This window comes from Stegostoma tigrinum, chromosome 4, assembly GCF_030684315.1.
Source record: "Stegostoma tigrinum isolate sSteTig4 chromosome 4, sSteTig4.hap1, whole genome shotgun sequence".
NCBI classification, from domain to species: Eukaryota; Metazoa; Chordata; class Chondrichthyes; order Orectolobiformes; family Stegostomatidae; genus Stegostoma; species Stegostoma tigrinum.
Window position 1 is genome coordinate 20,498,086 of NC_081357.1, and position 20,700 is coordinate 20,518,785.

Below are 20,700 nucleotides of genomic sequence, written 5' to 3' on the forward strand. Positions count from 1 at the left end.
CCCCTCTGCTGGCATGTCCAAGTCCTTCTGCAGACCCCTCACCATTACCTGTCGTTCCAACTGTTTTTGTGCAAACTTAGCAACAATGCCTGCAGTTCCTTTCCCCAGATCGTTAATATATAATGTGAATGGTCGTGGTCCCAACGCTGACCCTTCTGGAACTGAATTAGTCACCAGCCACCATCATGTGAAAGAACCCTTTCTCCTCATTCTCAGCTTCTCCCAGTCAGCCGATCCTCTATCTACGCAAATACCTGCCCCTGCAATGACAGGCTTTTACCTTATTTAGCAGGACCCTGGCCACACCTTGTCAAAGGCCTTCTGGAGATCCAAATAGCTTGTCTGCTTTACCTCCTCAAAGAATTCTAATCCCATCAACTCAAGTTGAAGTGGACAATTTGCCAACCAAGAGAAGTCTGATTTCACAAATCAAAGGTCACCTGGTCTCCCCTCCACTCTCCAGTGACCACCACCACCATCAGTAGGAGAAAGTATGGGGACTTAAATTGAACTCTACTCCTTCACCATAGGTTTTTTCAAAACCTGGAGCCCCTTCATTCCTGGCAACATGTCAAAAGGAATTAGGTCTAACAGTCAAATAAGATATGCAAATAAATTGTTGCCTATCCTCTGAGTAATTTGTACTGCAATCTTCTCACTATCTTACAGACAAGCTCATATTAACATTATTGCTGGTGCCTGTATGGCAATGGGCCTTCGATTTGCAGGTTCATCTAATGCAGCAGCATTCAATTGTCTGGTAGGTCTTAATTTCAGTCATGAATTTCTTGAAGCTATTGTCACTTTCTTATTATTTGGTTGCTGCTTTCAATCAATGTGCTAGGGACTATCTCTACGTAAGACTGTCGTTAACCGTTGTTTTTCATTTCTAGTACAAATATGTGAAAATGTTTCTGGAATCTGTCTCTTCGCCTGCAGCAGCACTGGTAAGTTAAATCTCTTGTTCTTGTATTTTGCGATCAATTCACAGTTGCAGCATTGAATGGTTTGTATTGCTTCTTGTATTTTGTGCTCATTATCAAGCCTGAGCAATTCGGGTAGATTTATTTCCCTTGAAGTCAGCGTTCATGCAAGTCGTTTGAAAGAGGGGCCTTGCAGCCACAGGGGACTGTCTACCCCATCTATTAAATTGATCCTGAGATGAAAGAATCCACTGTCTGCACCTTTTGAGAATGTCCCACATTAAGATAACATAGAAAAGTGCAAAACGCAGTTCAAATAAATTATAAGAAGTTCAACAGTCAGTATCCGTGATTGCGACTTTATTTGGATTCCATTAATTTTGAAAAGAATGTTCGACACTGTTGCAGCTTCTGGTTACACTATAAGTTGATGACTCCGTCCTGATGGACAGCACATCTGTTGATCTCTTTGCTGGCCCTGGTATATTGGTAACGAATAGAAGCAACTTTTCCCCATAGCCCCACAAAATTATTCCCATATAAGTTATTTCTCAAACACTCTGTTGAGAGTTATTACTGAATCTGCATCCATCGCCTTTACAGGCAGTGCATTCCCAAACGTAACAACCGTCTGGTTGAAAAGAATGCTCCTCATCCTCACACTGATACCCTTTTGGAAACAACTCTAAGAATCAAAGGCTATGGGAGAAAATGGGAACAGGATATTAAGCTGAGCAATCAGCTGTGTTCAAATTGAATGGTAAAGCAGGTTCAAAGGACCGAATGGTCTACTCTTCCACCTTTTTTTTATATCTAGGTCGACTGCAGGAGTTCCTCCAGGGAGTGAACTAGGCTCAACTATCTTCAGCTACTTAATCAAATAATCTTCCCTCTATCATAAGGTCAGAAGAGGGGATGTTTGCTAATCATTGCACAATGTTCACCATATTTGTAACTCGTCAGACACTGAAGCATTCCATGTCCAAATGCAGTAAGACCCGAACAATATCTAGGCTTGTGTCTATTACTAAGAATTGATCTTTATTACACATAAGTACCATGCATTGATCATTTCCAAAAAGAAAAAATGCAACCATCACCGCTTAACATTTAATTACATTACCACTGCTGAATCCCCCACTGTACAGGGATTACTGTTGAACTAGCCATATTAATGCGGTCCGTTGTCTATAAGGCTCAATGTCGGAGTGTGATGGAAAACTCCCCATTGCCTGACTAAGTGCAGCTCTGCCAATCCTGAAGAAGCTTGACACTATCCAGCATAAAACAGCAATCACCAAACCCATGACTGATACTGTCTAGAAAGACAAGGCAGCAGATGCATGAGAACAGCCCAATGGTCTCGATGTGGACTTTACTAGTTTCAAAATCTCCCCACCCGCGGCCTCATCCCATGACCAACCTTCCCTCTCACCATGCCTCCTTGACCTGACACAACCTGTCCATCTTCTCTCCCACTTATCCGCTCCTCCTGCCTTACTGACCAATCCCCACCAGCGCTCACCTCTCACCGTCCCACCTACTTTCCCCAACCCCACCCCTCCTCTCTCTATTTATTTCCCAGCTCTCTTCCACCTCCCCCACTTCTGAAGAAGGGTCTTGACTTGAAACGTCAACTTTCCCATTCCTCTGAAGCTGCCTGACCTGCTGTGTTCCTCCAGCTCCACACTGTGTTATCTCTGACTCCAGCATCGACAGTTCTTGCTATCCCCAGTGAAAGGAGAGGGAAGTCTTTCAGCTCACTGGTTCTGCAGGCTGTCCAAATGGGCAACCCATTTAGTGCCATTCCCCCCCATTTTCTGCCATGAACCCTGCAGATTCTTCCTTTTCACATAATACTCCAATTCCCTCTTGAACACCTTGATTGAACCCTTTTTCTTTATTTTGTTAAACTGGCTATTTCATCTGAATCTCAATCACCCACTGAGTGGAAAAGCTCTTTCCTTGTGCCCTCTTTATTTCTTTTGTCAACAGGGTTTAAAATCTGGGCTGCCTTATTCTCAATCCTTTCACAGGTGGGACCAGTTTCTCCTCAACATTCTGTCCTGATGCCCTGTGATTTTGAATGTTTCTATCGAATGTCCTTTTAGCCTTCTCTTTTCGAGGAGAATTGTCTCGATTCCCCCAAGTCCGTCTTCAAAACTGAAATCTCTCAACCTGGGATCATGCCTCACGAATCTTATCTCTAATCTCTCCAAAGCCTTGACATCCTTTCTACTCTGCCATTCAGAAGTGGACACAATGCCACAGCTAAACTGGAACCCTATTCACCATTCTGGCACTCCCTCCCTGCGCCATTCAAGAAAGCAGCTCACTGCCATGGCTGTGGTCCAGGTAGTTAGTGCTGAACTTGTCAGTGACACCCACGTCTCGTCAGTAACAAAGAATACTGTCAAACTCACGACAATAAGTGGATTCAAGCAAGCTGCAAGGTATTATTGGTGCAGCTCATCTTGCTCACTTGTATTTCCAAGCCATGGATTCAAAGGCCCTGTTTGGATGACTATGCCTGTCCAGATGTGTTCAACAGTGTTTCCTTTAAGCTGCGCAGGCAGCTGGGTGCACAGTGAACAAATAGGTCTCACACAAGCAATGCCACCTTAAAGAGGCCAAGCCGGTCTATCTTAAAGGGACCGCACAGCGCAACTCCCACATCAAAGGAAAGTTGGAACGAACTTTGCAGCACAGTCAAGGAGAGGTACTACTACTTTGCAAGGCGAATAAAAGAAAATGAGTCATGAAATAAAAGAACCGTGGATGCTGTATAGATCTGAAACAAAAATAAATTGCTGGCGTAACTCAGCAGCTCTAGCAGCACCTGGGCACAAAAGCATAGTTAACTTTTCAAGTCCTGAAATACACTAACTGGGCTTACTGGGGGCTTACACAGGGTAAAGTAGCTAATCCGCTGACTTTCTCACAGTTTTAGACTGACTTGGATGTCACCTTTCAACTTCACAGGCTGGTCACCACAACCTGGAAACGTGTTTGAGTGTTGTTCTGCTTTCCCTTGCCTTGGTGATGGCAGGGACTGGGAATCTGAAAGTCCTCCAGTTCTGTCGATTCATGCATAAAAGAACCGGAGGAGAGATGAACTACGGCTTTCACATGGCATCGCATATGGCTCTTGGCCTCCTGTTCTTAGGAGGGGGAAGGTAACTCTGAATCATTTTATTTGCAGAGTACATTAACAAGGTTGTGCGCTGGAGTTGTGTAGATCCTTTCCAGCTTCAGTCACGCAGTGTAGTAATTGTGAGATATCCAACGCTGTCATGGCACAGCAACGTCTGGAGAAAAATTCAAAAGTGAAATACTGCAAATGTTGGCCATCTGAAAGAAAAGCAGAAAGAAACTGGGAAAAACTCTGCAGGTTTGGCAGCCTTGGTGTCTGAAAACAGAGTTCTAGTTTCAAATCCAAGTCCTGCTGCGCTGCATTCAACAATATGCTGCAACCCCAACCTCAGAAGTGCAGAAGGAAGCCTTTGAGCCCATTGTTTCTGCAGGCTGTCCAAATGAGCAACTCATTTAGTACCATTCCCCTGTTTTGGTTACCCTGCAGATTGTTCCTTTTCACATAGTACTCCAATCCCCTCTTGAAAACCTTGATTGAACCCTTTTTCTTTATTTTGTTGAACTGACTACGTCAGTTGAACCTCTATCACCCACTGAGTAGAAAAGCTCTTCCCATGTGCCCCCTTTGTTTCTTTTGCCAGTAGGTTTAAACGTGTGCCTTTTTGTTCTCAATCCTTTCATGTAGCCACTGCGTCCTGACCCGTCGTGGTTTTGAATGCCTCTGCTGAATCTCCTCTCAACCTTCTCTTCTCGAGAAGAACCGCCCAAGTTCTCCCAAGTCCGTCTTCAAAACTGAAGTTCCTCATCTTGGGAACCATGCTCGTGAATCTTTTCTGTAATCTCTCCAAAGCCTTCACATCCTTCCTAATGTTCCAAACAGAAGTGGACACAATGCCATACCTGAGACTAATTTGCAGTCCCATATAAGTTCAGTAAAACGTTCTTGGCCTTCTTCTCTCTGGCCCTATTTATAAAGCTCAGGGTGACTTATTCTTCATTAACTGCTTTTTCAACCAGTTCTGCCAACTTCAATGACTTATCACCCTTTAATTTGAACCTAGAAAAATGCATAATTACACATTCCTCCACATTGAACTTTGTCCACCACTTGTGTACCCATTCCTCAACTTGTCTCTATCCTTTCAGACATAGTAAGAACTGCCAATGCTGAAGTCAGAGATAACACACTGTGGAGCTGGAGGAACACAACAGGCCAGGCAGCATCAGAGGAGCAGGAAAGCTGACATTTCGGGTTGGGACCCTTCAATGAAATTAGCCTTAGCTGTGGTATTGTGTCCACTTCTGTTTGGCACGTTAGGAAGGATGTGAAGGCTTTGGAGAGATTACAGTAAAAATTCACGAGCATTGTTCCCAGAATGAGAAACTTCAGTTTTGAAGATGGACTTGGGAGAATTGAAAGGTCCCGAACCGAAACATCAGCTTTCCTGATCCTCTGGTGCTGCCTGGCCTGCTGTGTCCTCCAGCTCCACACTCTGTTATCTCTATCCTTTTGGAGTTTTGCGCTGACCTCCTCACTGTTCACAGTGCTTCCAAGTTTTATGTCATTCACAGATTTTGAAGTTGTGCCCTGTATATCAAGGTCTAGATCATGATGAAGAGCAAGTGTCCCAATTCTGACTCCTGGGGAACTCCACGTCACGCCTGGTTACAGCCCAAAAGTAAAATTCCATTAACTACTGCGGAGAGAAAACAGAGTTAACATTTTGAGTCCAGTGACCCTTTCAGAACCATTCTGATGTGGCCAGACCCAATGAGTTTCTCCAGAAATTTCTCTTTGTTTCAGATTACCAGGATCCAGAGTTCTTTGTTTTGTTCCATTAACTATTACTCACTGTTGCCATCACTGAGCCAATTTTGTATTCTATGCTTAAGAACATACGAATGAGAAACAGGTCCAGTCCTTTGAGTATACTCCTCCATTCAGTAAGATCATGGCTGATTGGGTTACCCCAAATTCTCATACATACCTATTAACCTTTCAGCCCCTTGCTTTTTAAGAACTCATCTACTCCTACATTGTTACTGTGCCTTTTATTCTGTGACCGACAATCTAGCTTGCAAGTTGTTTTTTTGTGTGGCAAGATTTCGAACACCTTTCGGAATTCAATGTGTGCCACATGAGCAGCATGACTCTTATCAATCCTCGCAGCTATTTTGCTCTGTTCTCCCCAGTCAGATACTTGGGTTGATCCGAGTAAGGTTCATTTGTCGTGGCAATTCCTCTGTAAGCTGTGTGCTCTGAGGCCTGGATAGATGCTTTTTCAGGGAGCTCCAGAAAACACAGCTCTGACATGAATTTTGAACTCTGATACCAAAGGGAAAGACTGGCATATAAAATTATTTTTACCTTTTCACAAACAACCCACCCACGATCACCAAAAATGAGCAACATTGCAAGTGCAATCAATCCTTTGAGAAGATGTGAAACATTAGGCTGTGCTTTTATCTTTCCTGGCACTGACAGTGCTACTGTATATAACCTGCTGCCTCTTCCACTCTCCTTCACGCTCACAGTGCAGTGACTCCAATTAATAAGTGCACTGGCAGGCATCAGGTATGGCTGTGATGCTTCACACAGTCGAGTAGCTCACTGACAAGAATGGTTACTTGGGTAGAGTGGTAAAAGGCTTCTTTCTGTCGTAGCCAAGTTCATGGAATGAAAGATAATGGGAACTGCAGATGCTGGAGAATTCCAAGATAATAAAATGTGAGGCTGGATGAACACAGCAGGCCAAGCAGCATCTCAGGAGCACAAAAGCTGCCGTTTCGGGCCTAGACCCTTCATCAGAGAGGGGGATGGGGAGAGGGAACTGGAATAAATAGGGAGAGAGGGGGAAGGCGGACCGAAGATGGAGAGTAAAGAAGATAGGTGGAGAGAGTGTAGGTGGGGAGGTAGGGAGGGGATAGGTCAGTCCAGGGAAGACGGACAGGTCAAGGAGGTGGGATGAGGTTAGTAGGTAGCTGGGGGTGCGGCTTGGGGTGGGAGGAAGGGATGGGTGAGAGGAAGAACCGGTTAGGGAGGCAGAGACAGGTTGGACTGGTTTTGGGATGTAGTGGGTGGGGGGGAAGAGCTGGGCTGGTTGTGTGGTGCAGTGGGGGGAGGGGACGAACTGGGCTGGTTTAGGGATGCAGTAGGGGAAGGGGAGATTTTGAAACTGGTGAAGTCCACATTGATACCATATGGCTGCAGGGTTCCCAGGCGGAATATGAGTTGCTGTTCCTGCAACCTTCGGGTGACATCATTGTGGCACTGCAGGAGGCCCATGATGGACGTGTCATCTAGAGAATGGGAGGGGGAGTGGAAATGGTTTGCGACTGGGAGGTGCAGTTGTTTGTTGCGAACTGAGCGGAGGTGTTCTGCAAAGCGGTCCCCAAGCCTCCGCTTGGTTTCCCCAATGTAGAGGAAGCCGCACCGGGTACAGTGGATGCAGTATACCACATTGGCAGATGTGCAGGTGAACCTCTGCTTAATGTGGAATGTCATCTTGGGGCCTGGGATGGGTTGAGGGAGGAGGTGTGGGGACAGGTGTATCATTTTCTGCGGTTGCAGGGGAAGGTGCCGGGTATGGTGGGGTTGGAGGGCAGTGTGGAGTGAACAAGGGAGTCATGGAGAGAGTGGTCTCTCCCGAAAGCTGACAGGGGAGGGGATGGAAAAATGTCTTGGGTGGTGGGGTCGGATTGTAAATGGCGGAAGTGTCGGAGGATAATGCGTTGTATCTGGAGGTTGGTAGGGTGGTGTGTGAGAACGAGGGGGATCCTCTTGGGGCGGTTGTGGCGGGGGCGGGGTGTGAGGGATGTGTTGCGGGAAATGCGGGAGACGCGGTCAAGGGCGTTCTCGATCACTGTGGGGGGAAATTTGCGGTCCTTAAAGAACTTGGACACCCTCCTGCAAAAATTCCATCCCCTATTCCCAATTCCTCCGCCTCCGCCGCATCTGCTCCCACGATAAGACATTCCACTCCCGCACATCCCAGATGTCCAAGTTCTTTAAGGACCGCAACTTTCCCCCCACAGTGATCGAGAACGCCCTCGACCGCATCTCCCGTATTTCCTGCAACACATCCCTCACACCCCGCCCCCGCCACAACCGCCCCAAGAGGATCCCCCTCGTTCTCACACACCACCCTACCAAACTCCGGATACAACGCATTATCCTCCGACACTTCCGCCATTTACAATCCGACCCCACCACCCAAGACATTTTTCCATCCCCTCCCCTGTCTGCTTTCCGGAGAGACCACTCTCTCCGTGACTCCCTTGTTCGCTCCACACTGCCCTCCAACCCCACCACACCTGGCACCTTCCCCTGCAACCGCAGGAAATGCTACACTTGTCCCCACACCTCCTCCCTCACCCCTATCCCAGGCCCCAAGATGACATTCCACATTAAGCAGAGGTTCACCTGCACATCTGCCAATGTGGTATACTGCATCCACTGTACCCGGTGCGGCTTCCTCTACATTGGGGAAACCAAGCGGAGGCTTGGGGACCGCTTTGCAGAACACCTCCGCTCAGTTCGCAACAAACAACTGCACCTCCCAGTCGCAAACCATTTCCACTCCCCCTCCCATTCTCTAGATGACACGTCCATCATGGGCCTCCTGCAGTGCCACAATGATGCCACCCGAAGGTTGCAGGAACAGCAACTCATATTCCGCCTGGGAACCCTGCAGTGCAATGGTATCAATGTGGACTTCACCAGTTTCAAAATCTCCCCTTCCCCTACTGCATCCCTAAACCAGCCCAGTTCGTCCCCTCCCCCCACTGCACCACACAACCAGCCCAGCTCTACCCCCCCACCCACTGCATCCCAAAACCGGTCCAACCTGTCTCTGCCTCTCTAACCGGTTCTTCCTCTCACCCATCCCTTCCTCCCACCCCAAGCCGCACCCCCAGCTACCTACTAACCTCATCCCACCTCCTTGACCTGTCCGTCTTCCCTGGACTGACCTATCCCCTCCCTACCTCCCCACCTACACTCTCTCCACCTATCTTCTTTACTCTCCATCTTCGGTCCGCCTTCCCCCTCTCTCCCTATTTATTTCAGTTCCCTCTCCCCATCCCCCTCTCTGATGAAGGGTCTAGGCCCGAAACGTCAGCTTTTGTGCTCCTGAGATGCTGCTTGGCCTGCTGTGTTCATCCAGCCTCACATTTTATTATATTCATGGAATGAAATGCTGCTTTCCAGGTAAAAGAGGGATGAACAATTGGAGAGAAAGAAAGCAATTGCAGGACTGTGTGTATGTTTGACTGGTAAACTGTCCTAATTTTACTGCTTTTCCATACAGCACAACTGAAGTAAATTAGCACTGATTGTTAAATCTGAAGGATTCATAACTGTGCATGCATTAGGCAAACAGTGCCTTAAAATGTGAACCTAATGCCATTCACTTTCTCGAACTGCCCATTCTAATGTGCCTTCTCATTTGCTCACCTCCTCATAAACTCCCTGCATCTGACTGCTCCATCCGTCCGACCTCACCCATAAAATTGCCCCGTCCATGTCACTCTCGCCCCAGATTCCATCCACCTGGTTTGGCTCTACCATTCCTGAGTTGCCCACTAGTCTGCCTCCAGCAAACCCAGCCCCCGTGTGTCCCTCCAGGTACCCAGTTCACCCGCCACCCACACATCTCTCTTGCACTTAAACTCTCCGTTAGCCAGCCCACCTAATCACCCGTCCTCTCGCTGCTTCCTTTAATCATTTCATAGTCCTCCTTGACCCTCACTTACTGCTCACTGAATGTGACTCGTCCCACCCACCCTGCCTACCTGCCCCACCTCACTTACCACAGCCAACTCCTCTCACCTCGTCCCTCTACACCTCAGGCGGTGACTCATCTTTCCAGTGGTTTAACAAATTACACACAGAAAGGAGATGATGGGGTGAAGATGTAAAACCCTGCCCACGTGCTTTTTTATGTGACTGAAATTGGTATAATTTGTGGGTTCTGCTCACTTGCTTTTAACATTCGTTTTGTAAAGGGATGAGTCTTCTTAAACTGTCTTAATTTGTGCTTTAACTTAACCCTTTCAATCTCTATATTAGGTATTCACTGTGCACATCCAACTCTGCAATTGCAGCTCTCCTTTGTGCCCTTTATCCACGGTTCCCCGCACACAGCACTGATAATAGGTGAGTGCATCCTTGTACAGATAGGGGCCAAAGAGGGAAGGAAGATGATGGTGCAGTGAGAATGTTACTGAACAGTCAGACTAATGCCATAGGGGACAGAGGTTCAAATCCTCCCATAGCAGTTGGGGTTATTTAAATCAACATCAAAAAAATCTGGAATTGGATACAGTGGTTATCATAAAATAAAAATCTTTCCTTTCAGCAAAGTAATTTGCCATTTCTGCTCTCACCTACATTCTTAACTGCCCTCTGAAATATTGAACAAACCACTCACTAAAGGAGCGTTTTAGTTTGGGCAGCAATTGCTGCCTGTGTCCCATGAAAATAATAATTGAAGCTAATCAATGTCAATTTCTAGTCTTAGTTTTACCGTGAATGCTATATATTTTATCCAAAAATGCCCTGATTCTTGAAAGACCTAATTCCATTGCTGCTTCATTATGAAAAAATTACCCACCGCGGTGTCACCTCTTAGAGCACACACCTTACCTACTTCCAACATCGATGTGCTGCTCCATCAGTTATGCCTTGCTGTGTATTTTCTCCCCCTGGAGTCTATCTTGAATCTGATTCTACTATTCCTCTCTCCAGGTTCTCATACCTTCATCAGGCATCTTGCACTTCCATTGAGAACTGTAGCCATCTCCATTCCTCTGACGCTAATCTGTCTCCATGTTGAACTTGAAGCTCTCCATCCTCTCTGTTCCAGTGCCTCTGACTGAGTTACTGCTTTGTCTGGTGGAAGGAGCTGCTTGCAGTCAAACTAAAATGAATTCACTTGAATTCTTCTATTTCTCTGGACTGTGTTGTTCCCACTGAATCACGTGCCATCATTTCCGAGCGAGCACCTGATCTTTTCTCCAATTCCTCCAATTTTATTCCAACCTCATCCAGCCTATTTCTCTGCCCAGCCCAGAATAATGAAAACAGGCCTGTCCCTTGACAACTCATTGTTTCAGCTTTGCTCTTGTCCCTTTGAAAAAATCTTTTTCTATCTTTTTCTATCTTTACTCCATTTCCCTTGGTACTTTTGTATGTGAACATAGCAGGAAAAGAGATAGAGGTGTTCAATCTTGAAGGGTTTTGGTAGAGCAAGTGGTGAGAAACTGTTTGCAAGTTGGTAACTAGAGGTCATATATTTAAAACAGTTGCCCAAAGAAATGCATGCAAAATTTGCTGAAGATATTCACCAGAGGGTTGTTCTGATTACCTGGAATAAATTATGGACCACCTTGGACAGATATTCCAAAGGAAGACTGCTGTCCTGTGAAATTCACTGATATGATTCATGGAACCCCTGTTCATTTACATCTTTCCATATCACATTGTCACTGTGAGATAGCAAATTGCATTGACTGTATTTACTCCTCACGGTTTAGGCTTCACAACGTTGTTCACAACAAATTGATAGGTGGCTTAGGTGAACTTTCTTTTTTTTAAATGTCTGCTGAGTCTTATCAAGATCTGCTTCTGGCTCGATGTTTCAACATCCATCAGTCTGACCTTTCCATTTTCAGTTTCCTGTGTCATTCTCAAAGGAAATATCCGGGAGAGTGCCTCCTTTCCCTTGAGCATATCTGTAGACCTCTGAAGCAAACATTTAACTCTGTTATCTCTGCAGTTTTCTTATTACCCACACCCTCACCTGGGCTTACGTTTTCATTTCTGTCCATTTTGGAATGTTTATGTATATACATTCGTAGAGCAACTGTGAAAAAAAGCACTAATGATGCTCTCGGGGTTTCATTCTGGGTCTCCAGAGAACTGGCTTAAAATCAGAAAATATTTGTGGATTCTTTTCCTGTCACAAGTGCTGCATTGTCTGACAAACCAAAAAAAAGTACAAGGAAAAATATCCTTCAAAAGTCAAGTTGGAAACTCCTGGAAGAACAGGATATTCTCCTTTTAAGTATTATGTTTTGACCTCAGTCTGACCTTGGTTGTTTTAGAACTGAACAAGTGATTGCTTATTGATAGGGCATTTTGTTTTAAGAAATTGTCAAGCTGAAGTAGTGTGGGAGAGCGTAATACGCAAGGGAAATATTTGGGAATGTAATATTTGGCTGAGGCCTTGGAGACCTTGAAGGTTGAGTCATTGCATTTTTCTTTTATACACAGATATCACCTTCAGGCACTGAGACATTTGTATGTGCTTGCTGCCGAGCCACGTCTCCTAGTGCCCGTTGATGTGGATACAAACACTCCATGTTATGCCCTCATCAAGGTTACTTATAAGGTGCGTGATTGTTTATAATCAAAGCAGAACTAAGTGATTAGATATGACCTTCTTCATTTCCGAACTTGCACCTAATGCATGAGCAAACCAATTCCACCAAAGAACAGCGAAATGCGAGGGACATTGTCACTCCTTACTGCTCATGTTCACTGTCAACTATGTGACAGTCTGATCCTATCGATGATAATAGTCGCTTGCCAGCTTGTCTGTGGCTGTCACGCTTGTCTCTAAGGAATGATTGTACTACAATCACTCAGCCTTGTGCACACATATCTTGTACTGAGTATATCAGCCAAAGAAATACAGCTAAGCCACGTGAGCTGCTCCAGAACATGTGCATATTTGCGAAGGAATTGCCAGCGTTGCATTGCACTGAGGACTGAAGTATTTCAGTCATGCTGCCAACAACTCAGAAGGTGTCAGATGGCACAACCACCAAAGGAATATTTCCCACAACTGCTGGTGAATTTTGTGCCAACGGAAGGCAGCACCCAGTCCTGCCCTCCTCCTACCACCCCCAATGATGAGATAATGGGAACTGCAGATGCTGGAGATTCCAAGATAATAAAATGTGAGGCTGGATGAACACAGCAGGCCAAGCAGCATCTCAGGAGCACAAAAGCTGACGTTTCGGGCCTAGACCCTTCATCAGAGAGGGGGATGGGGGGAGGGAACTGGAATAAATAGGGAGAGAGGGGGAGGCGGACCGAAGATGGAGAGTAAAGAAGATAGGTGGAGAAGGTGTGGGTGGGGAGGTAGGGAGGGGATAGGTCAGTCCAGGGAAGACGGACAGGTCAAGCAGGTGGGATGAGGTTAGTAGGTAGCTGGGGGTGCGGCTTGGGGTGGGAGGAAGGGATGGGTGAGAGGAAGAACCGGTTAGGGAGGCAGAGACAGGTTGGACTGGTTTTGGGATGCAGTGGGTGGGGGGGAAGAGCTGGGCTGGTTGTGTGGTGCAGTGGGGGGAGGGGATGAACTGGGCTGGTTTAGGGATGCAGTGGGGGAAGGGGAGATTTTGAAACTGGTGAAGTCCACATTGATACCATATGGCTGCAGGGTTCCCAGGCGGAATATGAGTTGCTGTTCCTGCAACCTTCGGGTGGCATCATTGTGGCAGTGCAGGAGGCCCATGATGGACATGTCATCAAGAGAATGGGAGGGGTTCATCCCCTATTCCCAATTCCTCCGCCTCCGCCGCATCTGCTCCCACGATAAGACATTCCACTCCCGCACATCCCAGATGTCCAAGTTCTTTAAGGACCGCAACTTCCCCCCCACGGTGATTGAGAACGCCCTTGACCGCGTCTCCCGCATTTCCCGCGACACATCCCTCACACCCCGCCCCCGCCACAACCGCCCCAAGAGGATCCCCCTCGTTCTCACACACCACCCTACCAACCTCCGGATACAACGCATTATCCTCCGACACTTCCGCCATTTACAATCCGACCCCACCACCCAAGACATTTTTCCATCCCCACCCCTGTCTGCTTTCCGGAGAGACCACTCTCTCCGTGACTCCCTTGTTCGCTCCACACTGCCCTCCAACCCCACCACACCCGGCACCTTCCCCTGCAACCGCAGGAAATGCTACACTTGTCCCCACACCTCCTCCCTCACCCCCATCCCAGGCCCCAAGATGACATTCCACATTAAGCAGAGGTTCACCTGCACATCTGCCAATGTGGTATACTGCATCCACTGTACCTGGTGCGGCTTTTTCTACATTGGGGAAACCAAGCGGAGGCTTGGGGACCGCTTTGCAGAACACCTCCGCTCAGTTCGCAACAAACAACTGCACCTCCCAGTCGCAAAACATTTCCACTCCCCCTCCCATTCTCTTGATGACATGTCCATCATGGGCCTCCTGCACTGCCACAATGATGCCACCCGAAGGTTGCAGGAACAGCAACTCATATTCCGCCTGGGAACCCTGCAGCCATATGGTATCAATGTGGACTTCACCAGTTTCAAAATCTCCCCTTCCCCCACTGCATCCCTAAACCAGCCCAGTTCATCCCCTCCCCCCACTGCACCACACAACCAGCCCAGCTCTTCCCCCCCACCCACTGCATCCCAAAACCAGTCCAACCTGTCTCTGCCTCCCTAACCGGTTCTTCCTCTCACCCATCCCTTCCTCCCACCCCAAGCCGCACCCCCAGCTACCTACTAACCTCATCCCACCTGCTTGACCTGTCCGTCTTCCCTGGACTGACCTATCCCCTCCCTACCTCCCCACCCACACCTTCTCCACCTATCTTCTTTACTCTCCATCTTCGGTCCGCCTCCCCCTCTCTCCCTATTTATTCCAGTTCCCTCCCCCCATCCCCCTCTCTGATGAAGGGTCTAGGCCCGAAACGTCAGCTTTTGTGCTCCTGAGATGCTGCTTGGCCTGCTGTGTTCATCCAGCCTCACATTTTATTACCCCCAATGATGACTCTGGTTCTCTGCAAATGTCAAAGATGAGTCCCACAATATCACTGAAACCACACTGGAATCAATAAAGCTAATATTTAAGGGTGATATTGAATGATTACTCAGATAAAAGTAATATACAGGTGTATAGGGAAAAGTCCAGGAGATTGGCACTCAGTAATGGTGCTCATTTGAAGAGCCAGTACAGCTATAATAGGCTGAATGGTCCGTGTCTGCACTACAGCAAATCTGTGATTCTTTATTCTTCAAGCTATACCCACTTGGAGACCATTGAAATGCAATGTATTGGTATCCCTGAGGAGCATTAGGAACTTTTTCAAATTCTAACAAAGGAAGTTCTAACCTTTAAATAAACATGATTTTGTACAACCAGCCCTTGCTGTGGGAACGCTTAATTCACATCCACTTTCAGGATATGCTTCTCATCTACATTGTTCTCATATGAGTCTCCCCCTCAAAGACATGAATGGACTTCCCTTGGGGAGGAGTATTCCAGAAACTCAATATTATGGCCAACCGGGCTGTGTGAAATGAGCCAGAACTGTGGTGATCCACAGCGCAAGTAACCAAAGGGCATCTTCCCACGCTTTTTGTCAATCCGTGGTCCTTTCAATTTGCTAATGTTTGGTTCACAAGATTATTTTGTTGGCTCACCATTTCTAGAAAAGAGAAGGCTGAGAGATGGCTTGATATTGGTCTTTAAAGTTATGGAATTTTAATGGGTAGCTGTAGAGAGGACATTTCCTGTTCAGAGGAATCTAAAATGCAGAACTGTAAATATAAGGAAGTGAACATGAAGGTTACTGTATACACTTGTTTAGTTGACCTTAGTTGAAAAACATACAAGTAGATAGGGCAAAAGTTATACTCATGATTTGTCTAAACTGTGTGTGTGTGTGTGTGTGTGTGTGTGTGTGTGTGTGTGTGTGTGTGTGTGTGTGTGTGTAGTCGTTGACATCCAGGACTTTGAAAGGAAATTGGTGTTGAACATTGCAACCCAGAGCCTGTCGCTGCCTTGCATTCCTGTTTGCCATTTTGTAACAAAACCTGGAAAAGTAAACCATTAAACCTAACACAAGCAAATCCAGCACCTGATTTCCTTTGACACTAAACCTTCTTCAATTCAGACTCTTGATACAGGTCCTTAATTTTCATGAATCTCTTAGGTTTGGAATTGAAATGACAATGACCTGCTGTTATTGGGCAAAAAATGCAAAGTCTCGCTCACAACAATCAACGAGCAGTTTTTTTGATGATTTTGGTTGGCAGATGAGTGTTGCCAAGATGGTGAGAACACCTAAACTACTTCCAGTGACAACTTATGTTTTTGTTGCATCTTTACTGCCTTCAAATTGACCAGAATGGAAAACAACAGACTTGAGTGGGAGCAGTTTAAAATTCATCAAGTTGGACAAAGACACTGATTAAGAAGGGGAGAGTAGAGTATGAGAGTAAGTCTGAGGGGAACATAAAAACTGAGTGTTAAAGTTTCTGTATGTATGCGAAGAGAAAAATATTGGTGAACACAAATGTCAGGAAAAGGGAATTTAAAATGAGAACAAAGAGTGACTGACCAACTAAATACGTACTTTGGCTCTGAGTTCATTTAGAAGGGCACCATAAAGATATCAGGAGTGTTGGGGAATACAGGGTGTCGTGACAGGGAGATGCTGAGGGAAAGATGCTGAAAGTTAGTCAGGAAAAGGTGTCAAGCAAATTGATGGGATTGAAGGTTGATAAATCCCCAGGCCCCAGAGTGCTTAAAGAAGTGGCCCTAAAAACAGTAGATGCATTGAAGGTTAACTTGCAAAATTCTACAAAATCTGAAACAGTTCCTGCAGATTGGCGGGTAATACACGCTCCCCCTCTATTCAAGAAGTGAGTCAGAGAGAAAACTGGGAATTATAGACCAGTCAGACTTGACATTGGTAGTAGGGAAAATGCTTTGGCCACGATAAAATAACTAATAGCTGATTATTTGGAAAACAGTAGTAAGGATTGGACAGAGCCAGCATGGATTTACAAAAAGGAAATCATGCTTGACAAATCCAGTAGAATTCTTTGAGGATGACAAAGGGGAGCCAGTTTATTTGGACATTCAGAAGGCCTTTGACTAAATCTCACGTGAGATTTGCGCATAAAATTAAAGTACATGGGGTTGAAGTGGTGCCATGAGAGGGATGGAAAACTGATGGGCAGAGAGGAAACAAAGACTAAGAATAAAGAGGTCTCTTTCGAAATGGCAGGCAGACGCTAGTGGGGTACCTCACAGATCAGTGCGAGGATACCAGTGAGTTGCAACATTACGGACATGCACATTAAAGTCCTTCTGATCCTCTGTACTTCCCCAGGCTCCTATCATTTAATGTGTACTCATTTTTTGCCTTGTCAATCCTTGTCACACTTCGCAGGATTTCACCAGCACATCTATACCATCCTGTAATCTATTGCGTTCCTCCTCGCTCTTTACCACACCATCAATTTTCATACTATCTGCAAACTTACTCATCAAACCATCTACATTCATGTCTATATCATTAATGTGTGCTACAAACAACAAAGGACCCAGCACCAAATCCTATGGTACTTATTGAGTTGAAAGTCACAATTTGCAGCATCTGCTAAAGGAAAGATAAGCTGATTTTCTTCAGGTTTTAAAGTGGCTTATTGCAGGAGCTAAGACTATTTTTTTTTTCTCTGATGCAAGACTGATAGTTCCTCTTCTGGTCTATTTAAAGGGGAGATGGCCAGATTTTTAGTTGGTAATGGATTGAAGGTTGATGACGAATGGACAGAAATGTGGAGTTGAGTCCAACATGACATCAGCCGTGATTGTATTAAATGATGGAGCAGACTCCAAGGGCTGATTGCCCATTTACGCTCCTGGTTCTTATGTTTTTGTTGTCACTTGCATCTCGTTGCCCTGGTCAAAGCACAAGCTGTTCAACTCGCAACCAATCACCTTGTGGAGAGGACCTTTATCATTAATAATTGGTCAACAGCCCACAAGCCAATTAGTTTCACTTGTGACAGACCCAGTTTGCTGCACAATTACACAGAGGGGTTTGCAAGAGGTATCAAAATTCCTTACTTTCAAAACATGCAACCATCTTTGTAAATCCCTGGATTGCAAACGCAGTATTCCTCGTTTCAGCAAACAATTTTAAAAGGCACAAAAATAAAAAGAACAAGATCTTTACACTTTTAACTGCCTCTGAAATGGCCTAGTAAGCCATACAGCTCAAGAGGAATTGGAGATGGGTATTAAATACTGCCTCTACCAGTGACTGCCGCATTCCACGAGCAAACTAAAAAAATTAAAATAATAATGACTCCATGACTAAAACTAGCAATGCCATCCAGGAATGTTGTTTTTGTAGTCAGTTGGACCAATTGGGAAAATAGTTCCAAGCCAACAGAGGAAAGCAAACTCCAACTGAGTATCTTATAACCAAACTCAAGCAGCATCTTACTGTTTCGAATTTTGAGAATGATATTTTTAGCAGTCACTCAAATATAAGACAATGTACTGTTCACATTGCTAGATTAAAATGATTGCCTCCTGTGCTGTACATTTCTATGACGATGAGAAAAATAATATACCTTATTAAAACATAATCCCTCTCTGGGTGGTGTCTCCGTATTCTCTACTCACTCTTCCAACCCCATTGTCAGCATAAATACCACCCTTCTTCACTACTTTCAACTCTGATGAAGGATCACTGGACTCGAAATATTGACTCTGCTTTTCACTCTACAGATGCTGCCAGCCTTGCTGCAGTTCTCCAGCACTTTGTGTTTCTCTTACAGATTCCTAGCATCATTAGTTTTTTTTATGTTTTTTTCCAAGATTCTAAGGGGGTGCTTGACATGGGAGATGTTGAGAAGATGTTTCCACTAACTGGGGGGAATATCAAACTAAGGAAGATAGTTACAGAATAAGGGAACACTCACTTATAACTGAGCTGCCAAGGAATTTCCTTTGTGCGTAAGAAATTCTCCACCTTGGAGAGCTGTAGAGGCTAGGTAAAAATGAGTACACATTAAATGATAGAAGCCTGGGGAAATACAGAGGATCAGAAGTATTTAAAGAGGAGGGAGATGGACTATTGAAATATCAGGGAGTTGGAGACAATGAGGAGCTGATAGCAGTGAGGCTTGGAACAGATCAGCCATAATCCTGTTGAATGGTGGGATAGTCTTGAAAGACTGAATGGCATATACCTACTCCTGTTTCTATTTTTGTATTCTCTACTATTCATTGGTTCATATACTGTCAGTGTGGAGCACCTCATGATGGTTTTCTCAAATTTTTGAGCGCAGCAGCTCCACAGATGTGACCCCGTCTCTAAGAAAACATGGGCTTCGATAACTATTGTGTCCTGTGCACAGTCTGAAGAGATGTGTTGCTATTAGCAGAGTCTTGCTTATGACATGGTAACATTAGTCCCTTTGTTCTTTTAGCACCACAAGTTTTTTGGGGGCGCCAATGTGCAGTGAATGCAAAGGTGTCCTTGTTGTAGTTATACTGCGAAATATTTTCATGCTGCGGTATTACATATCGGGGGCTGATCCCGATATCGACACGCCATCAAGTGTTGCATTAAAAAGTGCCACCTGGATAGCCACAAGACGTTGCAGTGTTGGATTGCTGGGTGAGATCAGTACTGAAATCTTCACGCTCTGGTTTCCCATGAAGGCACGTTTTCACAGCTTCCTCTGTGGAGCTGCTGTTCTGAGGGAAAGTGAGATAACCAGCTTCAAGGTTTTACAAATTTACTGTGTAAATCCCCTTTTGGAAGACACTTCCACCATTTGTGGAGCTCTGAATGGTTAGGAGCCACTTCCTTTCCTGACTGAGGCTAGGCCATGTGAACATTGAAGCATCACTTCAAGAAACCAAGAGCAACTGAAAAGAATTATTTTCCCTTTTGTGTAATTTTCATGCTCACTTCTGTTGTCATCCAAGACAATTGTTGAGACAGTGCACATATTTAGTCAACCTCTTATTTTTTGCTCCTTGACTCTTTTCTCACCTTAATGCTACTCTCACTATCCCCCTGTGAAGCTGTTTTTATGTGCAACACTCAGTGATTTCCATGAAAGGAGCAGCATATCATGTACAATTGCACCATCTTGTACATGGAAATGTTCATTCCCCATCCTACGCTATTTCACGAAGATTCATTCCCTGCCTCACTCCTCACCTCTTTTCATAATATAAAACATAGAGCAGTACAGCACAGTATAGGCCCTTCAGTCCACGATGTAGTGCCGACCTAAGATCAAGCAACCCTGCATACCCTACAGTTTACTATCCTTGATGATAATGGGAACTGCAGATGCTGGATTATCCAAGATAATAAAATGTGAGGCTGGATGAACACAGCAGGTCCTGCAGCATCTCAGGAGCACAAAAGCTGACGTTTCGGGCCTAGACCCTTCATCAGAGAGGGGGATGGGGTGAGGGTTCTGGAAGAAATAGGGAGAGAGGGGGAGGCGGACCGAAGATGGAGCAGTTTCAAGGCTGAAGAGATTACAAGAGAGTTACCCTCCTCCCTCTGGACCAACCTCAGGGAATCTCTCTCCCATTGCACCTCTCTTGTAATCTCTTCAGCCTCGAAACTGCTCCATCTTCGGTCTGCCTCCCCCACTCTGCCTATTTATTCCAGAACCCTCACCCCATCCCCCTCTCTGATGAAGGGTCTAGGCCCCAAACGTCAGCTTTTGTGCTCCTGAGATGCTGCTGGGCCTGCTGTGTTCATCCAGCCTAACATTTTATTATCTTAGTATACTATCCTCCATGTGCCTATGCAAGAGTTGCTTTAAAATGTCTCTGAAATATCTGACCCCACTAC

The 20,700-nt window shown here is 45.6% G+C and overlaps 1 protein-coding gene across 2 annotated transcripts in view; it reads left to right on the forward strand.

The window, feature by feature from the left end:
• Positions 1-20,700, forward strand: part of anapc1 (anaphase promoting complex subunit 1) — a 215,129-nt gene that overhangs the window by 149,107 nt on the left and 45,322 nt on the right. For both annotated transcript variants that reach the window (XM_059645205.1, XM_059645206.1), the window contains exons 36-40: positions 670-760; positions 894-947; positions 3,906-4,099; positions 10,087-10,173; positions 12,292-12,409. In XM_059645205.1, coding sequence (XP_059501188.1) covers positions 670-760; positions 894-947; positions 3,906-4,099; positions 10,087-10,173; positions 12,292-12,409 — 544 coding nt within the window. The remainder of the gene's footprint in view (positions 1-669; positions 761-893; positions 948-3,905; positions 4,100-10,086; positions 10,174-12,291; positions 12,410-20,700) is intronic.